General features: G+C 34.4%; 1 protein-coding gene across 1 annotated transcript in view; it reads left to right on the top strand.

Annotated features, from left to right (window-relative positions):
* The window catches only part of SEMA3E (semaphorin 3E), a gene marked incomplete at both ends in the record, with an annotated part of 245,364 nt that extends 230,367 nt beyond the window's left edge, over window positions 1-14,997 (top strand). The window contains one exon of the mRNA XM_080701710.1: window positions 14,545-14,997. Within this exon, the coding sequence (XP_080557836.1) occupies window positions 14,545-14,997 (453 nt within the window). The remainder of the gene's footprint in view (window positions 1-14,544) is intronic.
* Window positions 14,998-19,395: the final 4,398 nt, after the last annotated feature.

Here is a 19,395-nt window from a genome sequence, read left to right as displayed (position 1 = left end):
GGCCGGGATGTAGCTCAGTGGAAAAGTGCCTTCTTTGCAGGTGTGGTGCTCTGGGTTCGATCCCCGGTTCCAAAAAAAAGAAAAAAAGAAACCCTATAAAAAATAATATTGAACTGGAAGTGTACCTGAGAGTATAATGCCCCTGAGTTTAACCCTTACTACTACAAAATAAAAAAGAATGTTTAATTCATCATTTAAATTTATTCATGGAATACCAACTATATCCTGCTTTCATAATTATATTCTGGAGATAAATGAAAGATAATAATAGTAATCCTAATAATAAATAAGGACAACATTTGTGTCAAATAGTAGAAAAAAGGAATAATATAAGAGGTATTTCTTATAAAGAAAGGTCACAATTTTAAAGAGGTAGTTAATGAAGATCTCAGTAAGAAAGTGATCAAGAAAGTGACATTTGAAAAGGACCTAAAAATAACAAGATGATAGGGAGAACGTTCTAAACATTGGACACAGCAGATTCAAAGGACTCCTGAATTAGTTTTGTAACTAATTAAAGAACACTGGAACAGAGGCCAGAGAGTCAGGAGGGGATTAGAAATGGGGAGACTCATGGGCCATGAGTCATAGAGGGGAGGCAGAGCCAGCTCAGGCAGGGTGGTGTAGGGCAGTGTAAGGGAAGTTGGTGTTTGTTTTGAATTAAGTGGGGAGCTATGGGGTAGTTTTTAGCATAAATGTGATGTAATTTGATTTTTAAAAGATCACATTGAGCCGGGCATGGTGGCGCACGCTTGTAATCCTTGCACTTGGGAGGCAGAGACAAGAGGATCACACAGGTTCGAAGCCAGCCTCGCTGGCTTAAGAGACCCTGTTTCCAAATAAAAATATAAAATAAGTCTGGGAGTGTAGCCCGGAGATAGAAGGGTTTCCAGGAACCCCAGTACCACAAAAAAAAAAAATCACATTGATTTTTAAATATATAATATGTAAGAATAGGGTAAGGTAGAAACATGTAGCAACTGAAGTGATACAGACATGTTATTAGAGTATAAATCTTTATGTTCAAAGGCACAATATTGGCTCTTCATGTGTCGTATACCTTCAAGACCAAATGGTGGGTAAGCTATTACCTCATACATGGAGAAGCAGTCTGTTTTGCTAAATGCTTTCCAGTATTACTGAGAATTGTGAAGGCCATTTGACCATGTCCGATGGAATACTTTCTCAACATCTTGCTCTCTTCACTCTCTTTAATTGGTGTTCAGAACTCAATAAATATTCACTTAAAGCTAATTTCAGTAGGTGATGAATAACTCATAACCTTAGCTCTTATAAAATCCACAGTCATATAGTGAAGACAGAAATGTAAATAAGTAATTATAATATATTGTATTTATTACAGTTGTGTTGTAACCATGGGAAAAGAGAATCTCATGGCATGATGGGCAATCATGGAAAGATTTTTGGCAGAGATGACTTTTTTTTTTTTTTTGGTGGTACTGGGGTTCCTGGAAGCCCTTCTACTTCCAGGCTACACTCTCAGAACTATTTTATACTTTTTTATTTGAAAACAGGGTCTCTTAAGCCAGAACCTGTGCGATCCTCCTGTCTCCGCCCCCAAGCGCGGGGATTACAAGCGTGCGCCACTACGCCGCCACTATGCTGGGCCAGAGATGACATTTAAGCCATCTCTCAAAGTACCAGTAAAAGGTATCAAGTAGAGTTAACAATACAAGTAGATGCCATGGGGATGTCAGTTTGTTACTTGTAAGTCTATGACTGGAAATGCAGTCTACTCTGGACTGCAAAACAGAGTAGATGGATTAAAGAATCTATTTCACTGTATCTGTAAGCCAACTAAAACATATTAAACAAACTGTTGAGATAAATTACTCTGGAAACTAGCATGTGGACTTGGGAGACAAGCAAGATGTCAAGAAGATTATTTGAGAAATTATTTCAATAATCAGCAAAAGATGTTTGACACATGAGCTAAAAAGTGTTAGCAGGAAGGGAGAAGATTTAATTTTTATAACACTTAACGTATTTGATTTGTGAGATAATGGAGAAGCAATCAAAAATTATTTCCATGTTCTTTGCTTGGGCATCTGCATGTTGATGATGCAGTAACAATTCACATAATATGGGGATGGAGAAACAGGAAGATTTGAAATGGCAAGAAGTGTTTGAGAGGCATCAGCAAAGAGATACTAATTAAATTTAGGGAGTAATAAAATAAAAAATAATATAACAAAAAACACAATTACTAGCCGGGCGTAGTGGTGCACGCTTGTAATCACAGCATTGGGGAGGCTGAGACCAGAGGATCACGGTTCTCAGACAGCCTCAGCTACTTAGTGAGGCCCTTTGCAACTCAGTGAGACCCTGTTTCAAAATAAAGAATAAAAAATAGGGCAGAGGGTATAGCTTGAAGGTAGAATGATCCTGGGTTCCATCCCCAGCACCACACACACACACACACACACACACACACACACACACACACACTAATTTAGCATGTACTATTAACTATCCTAAGCATTTTATGTATATTAGTATTTCTAATCCTTGCCATGGGCCTATGATGTAGATACTTTTATTGTACCATTTATAGATAAAGAAACTGAAGCACAGTGACATTGAGTTACTTACATGAAATCACCCAAACTGTGAAGTCAGTCTGTGTTTAAGCCCAGAGACTTCAATTTGACACCTCCTCGAGTATAAAGGAGATGAGTACCTTGGAGATGAGTGATTAAGAAACAACATAAGCTACTGCTGGAAGTAATAGAAACCCCTGCATTTAAACAAGATAGATAGAGATAGAGATAGAGATAGATAGATAGATAGATAGATAGATAGATAGATAGATAGATAGAGGGGGGAGGGGAGAGGGAGGGGGAGGGAGGGAGAGCATTCATTTATTTTTTGTGTGTGTGATACTGGAGCTGGAACCCAGGGGCTATATTCTCAGATCTATTTTATGCTTTATTTGGAAACAGGCTCTCACTAAGTTGCAAAGGACCTCACTAAGTAGCTGAGGCTGGCTTCAAATCTTTGCGAAACTCCTGTCTCAGCCTCCCAAATACTGGGATTACAAGCAAGTGCCACCATGCCCGGCTGTTCAGCATTCCTTTAATGCTCACTATGTGTCCTGTGCTAATCTAAGGCTTTATACTTAGTAACTTACTTAAAATGTATACTATTTCTCTGAGAAAGTATTATGATGTGCATTGTGCAGAGGAAGTTAAATAACTGGCAGTACCCATAGAGTAGTATGGTTTAAGTAATTAGATACAGGAGATTGTGATATAATAGCACCGAGGGACAAGGAATTGGATCAGGTAAAGTAATAAACAGTAGCTTTTGAAAAAAATATATAAAATAGGGCTGAGGATGTAGCTCAGTAGAGGGCCACTTGCTTAACACAACTAAGATGTTCCAAGTTTCATCTGCAGAACTGAAAAAAAAAAAGAGGGAAAATAATAAAGTAAGAAAGTAAGTGCTCAGTCTCTGGTAAGAATAGTTCAGTGGATGGTTATGCTGGAAGCCCTGTAGCAATAGGGTAGGTAGGTGATGTGTGTGGTTGTATTCAATGAGAAAGAGCTAGTGTAGTGTACTACACCATAAAGTTAGGATGAGCAAGAGAGGTTGACAAAGGGAGAAAAGAGTGTGTTTTATTTTGTTACTTTGGGCAAAAGGGCGACTTGGCTATGCTTATAAGCTAAAGGGAAGTAGCCACAGAGAAGAAAAGGTTTAGCTAATTGGTGAAGGAAGATAAAGAGCATGTGAAGGAGAATACAATCACAGACAAAAGTTAAACAAAGGATTCTAAAAGAAACTGAGACTCCTTCCCCCATTCTCTTAATCAGGAGAAAAGAAAATAGTTTCTTAAATCAATAAAGTAATTTCATCCACAGAACCTAATTTTAACTGTTCCTAGTGTTCTCTATGATTAATTAAATATGGTGGTAACATAAACGTTCACATAAAGTTTTCACTTGAAAAACCAACCTAAGTCATTCTTACATAAAAAGTATGCAAATTATTATTTTTGTGTATTTTCAGAAGAAAAAACAATTACAAACACAACTTAATCACCACTATAACCCAGTTTATTAATTCTTAATTCCTATAATTCCATATACTTACATTTATGTCTCCAAATTAAACATGAAAATTAATCCTATCATTCCTAGTGAAAGGGGTTTATTCTTGTTAAGGCATTTAGTTATACAATTGAGATATTTTCCTTCCTCTAAACTTAGCCCTATATTTTGAATCTTGATAAATGAGAGAAATGTTAGTAAATGTTACTGTTATTTGCATACTTATTAATTCATTGTACCTAATTTTCAGTTGTCATGATAAAGAAAACTATATTTTTTTCAAGCTACTCAGAAAACTAGTAAATAATTCTTCCTCCCCCAATAAGATAATAGGTTGGATATTCTGAATTTAGAATATGCTATTTTTAACCTGAAAAATAGGTTCCTGTAAAGCCAACAATTGATTAAAGCAATCAGCAGTTGAGAGGACAAATTTGGCCCTTTGCCTCTTTTATAAATAAAATTTTATTTGAAAACTGCCATGTTCACATATTTTGCCAATGGCTATTTTCTTGCTATAATCACATAGTCAAATAAATACTACACATACTATCTGACACACAAAGCCCTATATATTTGTTTTATACCTATTTACAGGAAAAGTTTTTGACACCTGATTTAAAAGCTCAGTGTAAACCCAAGAAAATTGAAGCTTTATTAAATAACTATTATTATAAAATCTCTATTTGGAAGAAAATCTATTAATGAAACCCTGAGCCATCTCTTTGTGTTGAGTGATAAAATTTCATTGCAATTAATTTTCAAGAAAACCAAGCAAAGTAAACAGTTTCTTAAGGTACATTCTTTTGAAATTTGTTTTTTATTATTTACTAACAAAATCATAGTACATCCTAGTGACATTATAAAAGGTTGGGTTCTAGGAATAAATTGAAGAAATTTACATAAATCTCTTGTGGGGAAATTTTGAGGAAACCAAACATCTAAAATATTTTCATGCCTATGCCAGAATGGTCTGAGGTAATTAAGCAACCAACTGGTTCATAAGGCTGGCCTCCTAATTTGCCATATTTGGTAAACTTGGAGAAGTTACTCCCTCCCTTGATATTTATCGATCTTTCCATTGTGAATTCTTTACTAAAGAAAGAAATATGTGTTTACATGTCTTAAAGTATCTGGCTTTAAAATAGCCCATTGTATAGACTTTAAAGAATGTGCAAATGTGCGTGTTTACTATAGGAAATACAAAGAAAAGTGTAAATTGACACCAAACACCAAAACTTCAGTTCTTTTTTATTTCTCTTTTGCTCTATGCCAAATGGTGTCACTTCTCACCTCCTCTTTCAGACCGCCTTCTAAGCAGTGCAAACTCATTGCAGTCAATTCAATATTGTTGAGAAATCTAATAGGTGTGGTTAACTTCTTAATCAGCAGCTCCTTCCACCTGACTAAGAGTTCATCGCTTCTGTGCTAAATTTGCACAGACTACATTAAAACTTAGTTTTATTGATAAGATGATGCACTATGGAGATAGCTTCTCCTGTATAAAACAAAGAAAAGTAGGGTACACAAATTACACCTTTGATTATTCAAGTTATAGTCTCAAAGCTAGAGAACATTACAAAGTAAAAGCATATTTGTATTCTACCATCTTGTTTGCTGGATTACTGTTATTTTCCTGACCTTCACCAATGCTAACCCATGACAGGAAGCATAAGATATCAATAACAGTCTTAAGTTTACATTTTTGTCTCCCTACACATGCATTGAAAGCCTGGGGTTCTGTTCCACATGAATATTATTTTTTGCCTTTGTTGCTTTCATAACATAAAGTGCATGAACTCTTGCCTCATTTGAAACATGTGTTTAGTAATTTTGAATTTTTTTCCTTCAGTCAATTAAAAATGCCCAACTTTTCTAAACTAGCATCTCTTTACAATTGGTAAATGTTCAGAACTTAAACTCTTAGCTTTGACAGGAATAATTTTATAATATCACATGCACCGCATGTTGTTTTTTCAGTTCTGGGATAATTAGTAGGTTATTCTACTAATTTAGTCTTTTTCTTCTTTGATGGCAAAGACTCAGTTCCTATAGTATAGCTGAATGGTTGTTCAAATCATAGCTATAGATCTAGAGTTTTAAATTTAGGTAACAAGACCAGGAAGCAAGTCCTGCACATAGATACGCAAGAAATAATCCAAAATGCTAATTTCCTTCACTTTCTGACTCCTCATGTCCTAAGGTAAATTATGACTCAGACAGTTTAGATAACAAAATTGTATAAAATTGTACCTCCGTGTGAATATATACTTGCATAGAACTGTGCATCTGAAGCACATTGCTTCAACCACATAGAATAGCTGATGCTGAACCACAGTGGGGCATCTTGTGTTCACCTATCCTGTGATATCGCCTTAGAGAAATGTATTTATTGTGCTGCTGCTACTTGGAAACTCTCTCATTTCATGAGAGTGCACAAGAGAGATTTTCCTCACATCTCAGGACCAGAAAAGATATACTTGTCATAAGGAGTAACTGTAAAAGTACATTTTAGAGAAATTTTGAATTTTATCATTTTTATACTTTCTTCTTTCCTTTGATGATTAGGGAATTTGGTGTTTAATTGTAATAGTCATACAGTGTCTTATGGTGTACCTTTTATGTTTAGACATTATCCTCTTTAATTTTAATTTGCTTTTATTCTGAGAGTCTTATCTATGGAAATTTATAATAAAATATTCCCCTTAAACTTTATCAATGTGTCTATAATCCTATAATCCTATGATTATAGTATGTTAGAGCTTGAACAAATCTAAGGAAAACTTGTTTTGCCAAACCAGGACGTTCATTATAAAAAATTAGAGTTTTGTGCTTACTTGTTTGATTTTGGTGCTTTTTTTTTTTTTTACTTCAGATGCATAACTTAATCATTACTTTGTGGCACATTAGCTGATTATCCAAACAAATCTCCTGTCTTATTTCACTTTAGTTTTCCTGATTCACTCTCTCTCTCTCTCTCTCTCTCTCTCTCTCTCTCTCTCTCACTCTCACTCTCACTCTCACTCTCACTCTCTCTTTTCTTGCCTTATTTTCCATTTGGTCTATTGTAATAACTGGAATTAGTTCAATTCCACATTTGAATATTGCAGGTATACAACATTTTGAGTATGTATAAGCTGTAAAATGCAATACCATGATTTTCAGGTTATCCTTATGACTTGTGTCTCTATTTAATTCCCTGTGTTTGCTAGTTAGCCTAGAGCATATACTTATTGCTCTTAAATGATCTAACCCCCTGAGAAGTACTCACATCAGTAACTTCTACCATGTCATTTATGAAAATCACTCCCAATCAATCTGAATGCAAGTTTCTGCGTTATTACCTGTCATCATCCCCCATGTAGCCAGCTTGCTCTCAGAATTTCTGAACTATCTGTATACCCAAAGCCTTTTCTTTGGTTTCCTGTTTCCCCATATCTTCACCAATATCCATTATTATCCACTTCTCTACACCAATATTTATTATTATCTACTTTTCTAATGTTCTATTTTCTTCTGGAATAAGGTGGTGTCTTTAAAGTTTGCATTTCTAAGATAAGTAAAGTTGAATGTGAACTTGAATGCTTATAAAACATTAGTTTCTCCTCTGAGTTGCCTACATATTTACTTTTCTCGTTTATTACTCTTTATATTGACTTCAGGTACCCTGCATCTTCTATATTATAATCCATTTTAAATATAAATGTCCCAAATTTACTCTGATATTTTTGATATTATGAATATAACATTTTGTCACATTATGGGTTTGAGTTTTTGTTCATAATGATTTTTTGGCATCTTCTAGTATAAGAACTTTCTTTTCCACATTTTTTTTCATATAGAGTGAAAGATTTTCTCCAAATGATCTATTAAGCAGTTCACCCTGTCCTTGCTGGGTAATGGTCTCTATCACATACCAGGTTCATGTTTGGAATTGTTTTTCATAAATTTTTTTTAATTTTTATATTGTTATATTAGATAGGTTTTCTGTAAGTCAACCATTGTGTGTATTGGAGACAGGCTAGGGAAAAAAACCCAAAATAAATATATGAATGGTTGGTCTTCTGGTTTTTCACTAAAGTGATCTTTTTATTAAATATATTCTGTATTTGGCCAATTGAAGGCCTATGCCTGTCTCTTTCGTATGAAAAATGTAGAACCATGTGGTTGGTACAGATGGAAATCACTGATTCTTCCTGACCAGCTACCAGATGTGCAGAGCTCTTTGTTCAATTACCTTTTTTTTATTTGACATTATAGAACATACTGAATCAATCTTTATAGTTAAAAATATTAAAACCATTTTAGTAAGAAAATCTGTATTTATATAGATTGCCTATAAGAATATTTGATGGAAATGATATATTATCTACCATCTTCTTGGCCAGGGAAATCTGGTCTGCAGACATAAGAAAAGAGCAGCTGGATGAAAACAACTTTGTAATCAAGAGTTGATGTTGGAGGTGCCCAAGTTAACTCAAGAGGAAAGATTAAACTGTGGAAGGACTTCAAATACAAATTTCTAAGTCATTTTTTATAGTTAGGTGTTTAACTTTCAAGGTGATTTAACCTACATAATGTATGGCCCTCCAGACTGAGAGCTCAAAAAGCTATTATTCATGACTCTATATTATGTATACGCACAGTAACCTGGAAGGGAGATCAACATTCTGAGAAAGAAACTATCTCTAATATGCAAATAATTGATGTAGGCAGTTTCGATGGTCATTGTTATGCTTCCACACCTTGGGATGCTGAATAGGCTGGGCTTTACAGATATATTTCACACACACTGTTTCTCAAGCATGACTTTCTGATTATAAAATAAATATGACTTTTATATAATTCTTAAAAAAGTAAAACAAACAAAAATACCACTAATTATAGCAGCAAAATATTTGTATGTATTGTTAGTTTATTTTTATAAACTGCTTGCTATATGTCAGAAACTAGATGACTTGCATAGTTTTGCATGTATCATTTACTCTCAAGGTAGAGGGAAAACAAAGGGTCTTATTCAGAGAGGAGGATGTTTGTGTGTAGATTGTAAAAGTAAAATCAGTGTCCCAGAACTACCTTTTCTATATGTCTGTGAGGCAGCTGTCTTTCTTCATTTACCAAGTGCTTCTGAAATTATGCTTGCCTCCTTCCTATGCAAATTATTAATAGATTTACCTAGATGTGAATAATTTTAGATATATTCTTTTCTTATTTTTTGTTTTTACAACTTTATTGGTGAATTATACATCTACAACAAATTGAGATATAAAGTTGTACTTTTATACACGCACACATTTTTTGTTTTTACAACTTTATTGGTGAATTATACATCTACAACAAATTGAGATATAAAGTTATACTTTTATACACGCACACATCATCTAGTGTGTTTCCCTCTGGATCCCACCCTACTCCCCACCTTCTCCTTCACCCCACATGCTTGTGAGATTGGTGGTGATACCTTCATATATGAACAATTGAGTTAATTCTTAATTGTGTGCCCCATTGCCTTACATGTTTGTACCCTATAACCAAATTAACATCTTCTCATTTTTCACAGTATTCTTATCATTTTGCTTATGAGAAATTTAGAAAAATAAGAATATAGACCTTTACCATTAAGAAAATTATAATACGACAAAAAAGAAAGTGTCACAGAGAAGTGATTTAAAGAATATAAATAACAACTTGTGTGCTACAAACTGAGTGTGGTTAGATTACAAAAAGAAGTGGAAGTTCTTTATGAGGAATAAAAGATGTAGTTATAAAGAAAGTGAAGCTTAGCTAAGACTGAAATGAAATTATAAAAATGGTTGATAGTAGAAAAAAGCCCAACAAAGAACAGAAAGAAGGAGTAAGATCACATTGAGACCTAGAAGAGGGGAAATAGGGCCATGATACAGCAATGGCAGCAGAAGGAATTATAAAAGGGAAGGTCCTATTCTAATAAAATACTGGCTGCCTCATCACCTGTCCTTAAAAATAAATCTCTTCTTAGGATGCTAGCATGACACATATTAAAATTCATTAAATGCTCACAAGAATGAAACAACACATGCATTCTTATGTTTGTGGCTATAAGATAAAAAAATATTTTTTCAAATAAAACATAAACCAATCTATTAAAATGAGCACTAAAATGCTTATTTAATATGATGATTTTATTCACTGAAATAGTTATCTCCATGAATGTGATAGAAACACAGACTGCCATAGGGGAGCCAAGTAAAATGTTCTGCCCATAGCACTGTATGCCATGCAATGACTCCATACCCTCAACACTTGATTCAAGCAACGTTAAAACTTTATGCCACTACATAGTGATGCTCTTTGGTTTCCATTTGGCTGGAACATATCATTAACATATTAAATCCATCTCTTTTCTTCTCAGTGTCTGAAAAACATTAAGATTTTGACACTGGTTTTAACTTTGTGGTAAATACTAATATTAACACTGAGGCTTATGTTCCATGGGATCCTAAATAGAGTTTTTAATTTATATTTATTATCATGATAATAAACACACTAAGAGATTTGTATAAAAAACTCTTTGATCTCCAGAAATGTACCTGTTCCATCAACTCTAATTTGAGAACCACTACATTGAAGGTTTTGGGTCTAGATTTCAAAGGGGAGAGTCCGTTTAAGTGAGCAATTCTCATATCCTTAGGCAAGCAATAGAGATCCAAATAAATTCACAGTTTGGGAACAGACAAAATAAAGTGTTTATAGCAGCAAAATTCACAATAGCCCAATTATGGAACAAACCTTGGTGTCTGTCAACAGATGAATGGATAAAAATGTGGTATATAGATACAATGGAATTTTACTTAGTCATAATGAAGTACAAAATCATGTAACTGGCAAGAAAATGGATGGAAGTAGAGGACATTATGCTGAGATCAGCCAGTCTCAGAAAGTCAAGGGTTGTACGTTTTCTCTCATATATGTAAGCTAGAGAGAAAATAGGAAACAAGAGGGCCTATAGTAAATGAGGATAGATCAGTAGAATACTGGATTGGATAAGGGTAAGGAGATGGGGAAAGGAATAAGGAGAACTGATGAAGAAAACAGTTCAAACCTGCTAAGTCCGTATATGAAGGTATCACGACCAATCTCGCTAATATGTACATGGAAAGGTGTGTAACAGAGCAGGATCCTGAGGGGAGCACACTAAGTGCCATGTGTGTGTGTGTGTGTGTGTGTGTGTGTGTGTGTATGTGTATCACTTTCAACCTCACTATGTTGTATAATTACAGTGTACCGATAAAAGCATAAAAGAGAGTGAAAAGGAGAGCAAATTAGCAGGGTGAGATGGCACATACCTGTAATGCTAGTTTGGTAGGCTAAGACAGGAGGATCACAGGTTCAAAGCCAGTGCAAGTAACTTAGTTTTTATTTTTAGGTTTTTAAAAGTTTTAACTTAACTTTATTTTTATTTAAAAAGGATAAAAATAAAAATAGAGATGGGAGTCCATCTCAGATTGGAAAATCTTTGAGTAGTTCAATCCCCAATATTGAGAGAGAGAGAGAGAGAGAGAGAGAGAGAGAGAGAGAGTGTGTGTGTGTGTTATTAGTACCCATTTGTTGAAATAAAGGTGAAAGATGCCAAAGAAAATCAATTTGAGGACTATACATTTATTATATATTTTCATGAAATGTTGCATCTCTGGATGTATAAATGTTAAGAGGTGACATGACAGTGATTAAGGTTATGGAGGGAAGATACTTTTACGTGTTGTGAGAGAGGCCTGATTGAAGAAATGACACTTGGTTATTTCCACCAGCCTTAAGAAAGACCCTTCAGACAGTGGCAAGAGCAGAGGCCCTGAAGTAGGGTCAAGCTGTACACAGCAGAAGGAGCAGAGAAGAGGAAGATCTGGGGGAGTCCTTGGTGAGACAAGGTTAGAGAAAGAGTTAAGAGGTCTGAGAAGCAAAAGCAACCTTCTGGCAAAAACAATAAAGAGAAATGAGTGTTTTTAAGTGTCATCACTAAAGAAATGTTGAGAAGAATTTATGATAATATGGATATAAGAGCACAATGAGAGAGAAGCATAAATGATTACTAGTTAAAGATAAAGGGACTAGAAGAATAATTGTGTAATTGCTAGATGTATGAAAATCAGGAAATGGAGGGGGCAGTTTGAACGAAAAACACTGAATTATAGGTAGTAAAGGATCATAAAGTATTAATTATTTCTATTAATATATACAATAAAAGCAATGCATATCTATGTGAAAGATGAGCTACTTTAAGGAAGTAGGGTGAAACAAAGAAACAGAATTTACCAAATGGATAGGAATAAAACATGAGGCCAATGAAGAATGGAGAATTGTGCCTTTGAAGGAATGGGAAATCTGCAGAAGAAACCAAGAAGGGATAGAGGAAACCAGCAAAAAGAAATGTCTAAGGGTCCAGGTCCACCTTGGCAAATACAGCCATGTATTTGAGAACAGTGATGGATAAGCTTCAGAATCATTATTATCAGAGGTATGGGATGGTCTTAGGCTGCTGGTGAATTTATGGAGAAGGCTATTAGTAGGAAAGTTTCCCTGAGGCCTCTGCTGGAGGTGTGGTGACAATGAGCTGTAAGACACAGGTCCCTTAAGAATTGGTTGACTGGGGCAGCTGCTAAGGATATTATCAAAAAAAACCTTTCAACAGAACAAATTGTTCCTAAGTGGTGAACTATGTTCCTGTGTGGCTTTGATTTGAGGAACTTCTTGGTTCTTCACTGGAGAAGCTCTGGAGTTAATGATTGTAGTGTTCTACCAACCAGATCATAGACCTGCCACCTCAAGAGAAGTGCCTACAAAGTACTTATCTAGCCTTCTTTAGCTCATCAACTATGCCTATCTAAAGCTTTTGAGTAATTACTTCATTGAACATAGTTTTAAAAAAAACCTTTTGGAAGCCTCAAAACTTAAAAATTGCCTCCAGCCAGGAATGAGGGTGCACACCTGTAATCACAATACTTGGGAGGCTGAAAAGAGGACCATGGGTTTGAGGCCAGCTTCAGCAACTTGGCAAGAAGGTGTTTCAAAAAATGGGGGTTTCTGAGGGTGTAGCTTGGAATTGGAATGCCCCTGGATTCAATCTCCAGCACACAAAAAAATCACATCCATATTTGAGGTGCAGTTTCTTACTAGACCACTAATGCCATTTTGCACAAATTACATAGAGTGCCAGTTTTCTCACTGCTCCTTTACCTGTGCCTGTCTGTCAGTCCTGGAAGAAGCTGCATCTGGCAGTCCTGCCAGGATCTTCTTCTGGGACACAAACTTCATCTGTGGCCTTCACTGACAAGTCACTGTAGTTGTTGCCTCTGCAGCTCCTTTTAAATTGATAAAGGTGAGCCGGGCGTAGTGGCACATGCTTGTAATCCCCGTGCTTGGTAGGCGGAGACAGGAGGATCACTGGTTCGGAGCCAGCCTCGCTGGCTTAAGAGACCCTGTTTCCAAATAAAAAATATAAAATAGGTCTGGGAATGTAGCCCAGACATAGAAGGGCTTCCAGGAACCCTAGTACCACCAATCAATCAATCAATCAATCAATGTGAATATTGCAAGCACTTTTGGATTCTTAAAGTGGAAGTCAGCAGATTGTGACTTAGCTTCCTCCCTTTTTGATATGATCTTAGGCCACATGGCTCTGCCTAATTTCAAATTGTATACTCAGTAGTTAAATCACTAGTGATAAAATAAAAGCTATTTACTGAAAGCCTTGTTGTGCCTTTCTCATTCTGAATTATAATTATTTAAATAAATGATGTGTATAAGTATGTCAAAGCATAAAAGGGAAGGATTTGAGCCCTGGATATATCTTAAAACAATATTTACTAAGCTGGAGGGTCCTTTGGAGAAGAATCTAGATTTCATTTGTTTATTTTTAATCTCTGCTAATGGACAGCTTTATAGGAATATCATGAATGCTGAGTTAATTAATTGATGGGATATATATATATATATATATATATATATATGGACAATGAAAGTAGCTCAGCATTTTAAGCAAATATCCTTCTGAAATATTGATTATTATGATCTGGAAGGTATAAGAAAACCTGGAAGAACATGGGGAATGTCATTTTCTTTCTTCATTACAAAATAGATGTTAAAAAATAAACATGACAAATCTTCATTTCACTCCTACTAGAGTGCTATACTAAAGTGGATTGTTTTTCTAATGATTGATTGAACTAATTAAGGAGAAAGCTTTCTCACTTTGCTTTTTAAAATATTGATATAAAATGACCTCAAGTTATTGACATAAATGGCCTAAAATATAAATAAATTCAGGACACGTACACAAGCCCCTGATTTCATGATTTAGCATGTTTGTATATATGGCTTCTGTGGTTTCATAATGTAATAACAAAGAGGAAAAACTCAAGATAGGCAGTAAAAAGGGAGATAGGTTGTTTTTGTCCTATTGTGTAATACTCCAGTACCATTTACGGTTTTTGTTTTGTAGGTGAAGACTGATGACAGAGTGGTTAAAATGGACCTGGGCTTACTCTTCCTAAGGGTACGAAAATCAGATGCTGGGACTTATTTTTGCCAGACAGTAGAGCACAGTTTTGTCCATACTGTCCGTAAAATCACCCTGGAGGTAGTTGAAGAGGAGAGAGTGGAAGAAATGTTTAATAAAGACTATGAGGAGGACGGACCTCACAAGATGCCCTGTCCTGTTCAAAGCAATATCCCCCAGGGAACAAAACCATGGTACAAGGAATTTTTGCAGTTGATCGGCTATAGCAACTTCCAGAGAGTAGAGGAATACTGTGAAAAGGTATGGTGTACAGATAAGAAGAGGAAAAAGCTTAAAATGTCACCCTCCAAGTGGAAGTATGCAAATCCACAAGAAAGGAAGTTCCGCCCCCGGCCCGAGCACTTCCGCTTGCCCAGGCACACAATGGACTCCTGATGGGCCGGAACCACTACTGGCTTTGAAGAATTTGTATTTGTCACCTAAAGAGAGAAAGCAACCAGCTTCTTTCCATTACTTAAAAGAGATTTGTGTAGTACAGAAATGACTATAAAGGTGTTATGATAAATTATTCTACGTACTCATGAGACTGGATAAACCTCTCATAAAATTAACTAATTTTTTAAACTACATTGCTTAATGGTGTCACATATTTATCAGAATGACCACAGCTGTAATTTTTATTCTGAGTTGCTTTTCTGTGGAGGCCTTTATTTTACCCTTGAAAGATTTGAGATTATTAGAATATTGGAGAAAAATTAAAGAATTTCATAAACATGGAAATTACAAAAGTAAATGTTTCAATCTCTGAATTTTCTTTTCCACCATGATGTAAAATATGCAGAATATCAGATATTTTAATGCTCTTTTGTGAATTTGCTGTACTTTTTAGGAACTAATGTATTAACGTTGTCTAAGCCTTGAGTGCTAAGTAGCAGGTGTGTTCAAATAGCTGAAAACCATGAAAGAAAACTCATCAGTCTGAGGTTCAAAAATCATTCACAAAACCATATTCAAGATATTTATATTTTATGAAGAAGAAAGTAAATCCTTTAAATTTTATTCCAGTGTGAAAAGAAATAAACTTCTCAGATAACAAAGAATGCCAACACATGAAGTCAGAAGTCTAACTAAAAGATTTTTGCTGCCCTCTTGTGGTAGAAAAAGTATATTTGCTAACATTTCTTTTTCTCCTATTACTGCCTAAAAAAGATTTGAAAGCAAATTCTGCATAGGCTTATCTAGTCCATTTTAAGAAACAACTAAAAGAAGTAAAATTTTTGATGTGTATTTCATGATTTAAGATGCAAGTAATATGTTTAAGATGATTTATTACCTCAAGGTATAAAATGAAGATATTACAACATTGAAACTCTATTAAAAACAAAATTTTAAGCATTTAAGAAAATCTTCCATGAAATTCAAAAGATATTAAAAACATAGAGTATAATTTATGGAAAAATAAAGTATTTTGCTCTGAAATATTAAAAATTTTTTCTCCATATTAACAAAGAGGAAAATTGTTTCATGAGTTCATTTAATGGGTTCTACTGAAAGCTTCAGAATATTTTTACTTCTGTCTTATAAATATCACCAAAAGTTTTTATTTTTGAGAATATTTATTTCTTGAAGTTCTTCTAAGTCTTTCTCTTTCCTATTTTAGATATTTAGCAGTTGACTTTCTAAGATATGGATTTTTGAGACATTTTATTTAAATAAAATGTAAAAGCAAGTGGATTAAACATAAAAGCAATTTTGAAGACTTATTTAGATGTTGAATTTAATATGCATTTCAATTTTCAAAGTTATAGGCTATATAATTAAGATGTTAGTGTTGATAACTTTTAATGGCTTACAATTTTACTCCACAATTAATAAATACATGGTCTAAAAAAGTTTTATAGGTCATTTGGATAAACCTTCAAGTTCTGCAAGAACTAACAAATGCAAATATAAAATCCATTTGCTATTTACATAAAAATCCATTGGAGATCATTGCTGCCCACCAACAGTAACTGAAAATAGCTTACATTGAAAGTTATTTTTTTTAATATTTTCGTAAAAGTCTACCCAACTTGGAGAACTAGAACCATAAAAATAGATCACATATCATTTGGAAAAATTTAAGTCTGAAATACTCAAAGTGAGCAGTAAAACAATAAAGCATAGTTTATTTAAAATATTCTTTGATTAATGTGCAAGAAGAAGCATGGTTTTCTCCTACATACAAATAAAGAAGGAAGGTAACATGACATAAGTAGTTATCATTTTAATCTCAATAGACATACACACAATTAATGACAATATCAACAGTGTCTCTTGTGAACCAAGTATTGGCAACTGAAGCAATAAGGCTGGTATGTATACCTTTTTTATATGACAGGAGTCTTACAAATTGTATGCACTTGCAAGCTGCTTGACTAAAATATGATGACTTTTAGCCAGAAAAGAAACATGTTATGTGAAATCCTAAAATTAATTCTGAGAAAATAAATCCAACCCAAAGATGGCTTATAAAAATGCTAAATTAAAAGAAATCTGTTAAATAAAATTTTGAGGAGGGCTCAGGTCCAAGTTTATAGAGGATATTAAATTTTACATAACATATATACTCATATATCTTGCCACCTGCTAGTTTATGGTAGCAGTTTAAGAGAAATAAGAAAGTAGAGGGAGAACAGTTTCCAAGGATTTGCCCCACAGTATCCATTTTCTCATCCTCTCCTGTTTTCCACTAATACATACCTGCACACGTGACACGCACTTATATACTTAAAGATAAATCTCCATTGCCCTCTCAGTACAAACCAACCAACTTGTATTGCTTTGTCTTTTTTGAGAATTGAAAACTTACTACAAAAACATATTTGCAGTCTTTATTCTGTTTAGTGTTAGAATTCAAATTCAAAATCTTTTTTGAGAAATGCTCAAGCTTTGGAAATTACAAATGAATAGACCAGTGGTCCTTCTACCTTAAAATCTGGAAGGGTACATACTAAAGCATCTGCACAACTTGGAGGAATTAAGAATTTACCTTTGCCCATCCAGACATAACCTTTATGAAGAGGAGAATTCAGGCTCTCTAGAAATACACAACTGATAAAAAGTCATAACCATCCATCCTATTTCCAAAGGGGCACCTGTAGGTAGAGCCAACCTCCTGCTTCTATAGACCCCTTCTGTGTGACTCCATAAGAAAAGGACCTGAAATCAGAATTACAGACCTGAATTACAGAATGAGCCTAAAAATAAAGTATGGTTCACTTCTTCCCTCAATGCAATTTTACATATCTGGCTAGAAATCAGCTTTGTTAGGATTACAATTTAAAGGAATTTTATTTCATGATTTATGAGAGTTTTTTCCATGTCTAACATTCTATATTGCCATCTTTTGTGTTACTTACTGGATATTTCAGTGCACACTTAGAAAAACGGATAAAAAAATAGAAATAAACACTAATGAATCTAGAAAAGAAGGGAACAGAAAATCTTTACCTGTTTAGTAAAAGGCAATTCCATATAAACATGGGTTTTTCCTTTCCAAAATTAGTTAACTCATTAGGATGTTTCTACTGAATGTGTAATATTTGCTATAAGCTATAGGATTTTGTAAATCTTCATAGTGATTATGAACATTTGTAAAATTTGTACAATATGATAAATAATATGGAGTGTTACTGTTAAGCATGAAACAAAGAGAGCAACTGTTGTCTTTAAAAATGAATGGTCTTGCAGGACACTGTTGTACACACCTGTAATCCCAGCTCCTTGACAGGCTAAGGGAGGAGGATGTCAAATTGGAGGTCATCCTGGGCAACTTAGCAAGACCTGGTCTCAAAATGAAAGTAAATAAATAAATTTTAAAAAACAAATTGCCTTGTGATCTATTTCTCTTGTCAAATATATTAAGAAAAGGGCTTAGTATTGTGCAAGGATTCGCAATCCTAGGAGAAAGTACTGCACTTATGATGATAATGAGTTCATTCTCTTTTTTTCTCAGCAAAGTATTACCTTGAGATATAGGCTTTTAAAGAAGCATGTATTTTTTTTCAAGCCAACAGTTGTTGTATTTGTGTCAAGATTAAATAATAAATTTTCCGTGAACACTCTTTTGATTATAGCGGTGTTATTTAAGCTCATATATTAATTTAACTTTATTTCCTTAGGAGGAGAGCTCTATATGTTGGCTTTCGTTATGAAATGAATGTGTTCTGTTTGTGTTTAAATGGCTTAGTTATAAAATGGAACACTACGTTGGGTATTTTTGTCTCTATGGTATCCTTTTATTTTCTTGGCAGGGTGCGTAATAGCACGCACCATATTATTTCTTTTCGTTGATTATAAACCATGAGGCACTGTCATCTGGTAGCAAGCTGCAGGGACCATTGACAGAGTGTCTCTTTGACTATAACGTGACTGTAATGTGGACCGGCCACTCCGCATCGCACAACTTGTACCGTTACATACAATTTCTATCTGGTTTAACTTATGTGAAAAAAAAAAAAGTATTTGCCAAACCATTAATTGCTGACTGAAGAGTATTTTCTACATTTTGCCAATTGAACTCATTTCTTATGTCAAGTCTAAATGTAAACATACAATTCTAACCAAACATGATTTCTAAAAAGAAATTGGAAAAGGATTCAAATTTCTTTCTTGAGAAATTCTTGTCAACTTTCCTAAGAAGTAAAAAGACCATTAATCTCATTACTTTGCAGCAGTTGGGTTTATTTATGCAACACCATGTATCTAAAACCAGGAGCCAGAAAATTCTTTCAAACCTTCAGCATAAGGATGAGAAATACAGAAAATTGATGTTTTTAAAAAGATAACTAT

This window comes from Muscardinus avellanarius (assembly GCF_963383645.1).
Source record: "Muscardinus avellanarius genome assembly, chromosome: 9".
Taxonomy (NCBI): Eukaryota; Metazoa; Chordata; class Mammalia; order Rodentia; family Gliridae; genus Muscardinus; species Muscardinus avellanarius.
This window is presented reverse-complemented; position numbering and strand designations above follow the sequence as displayed.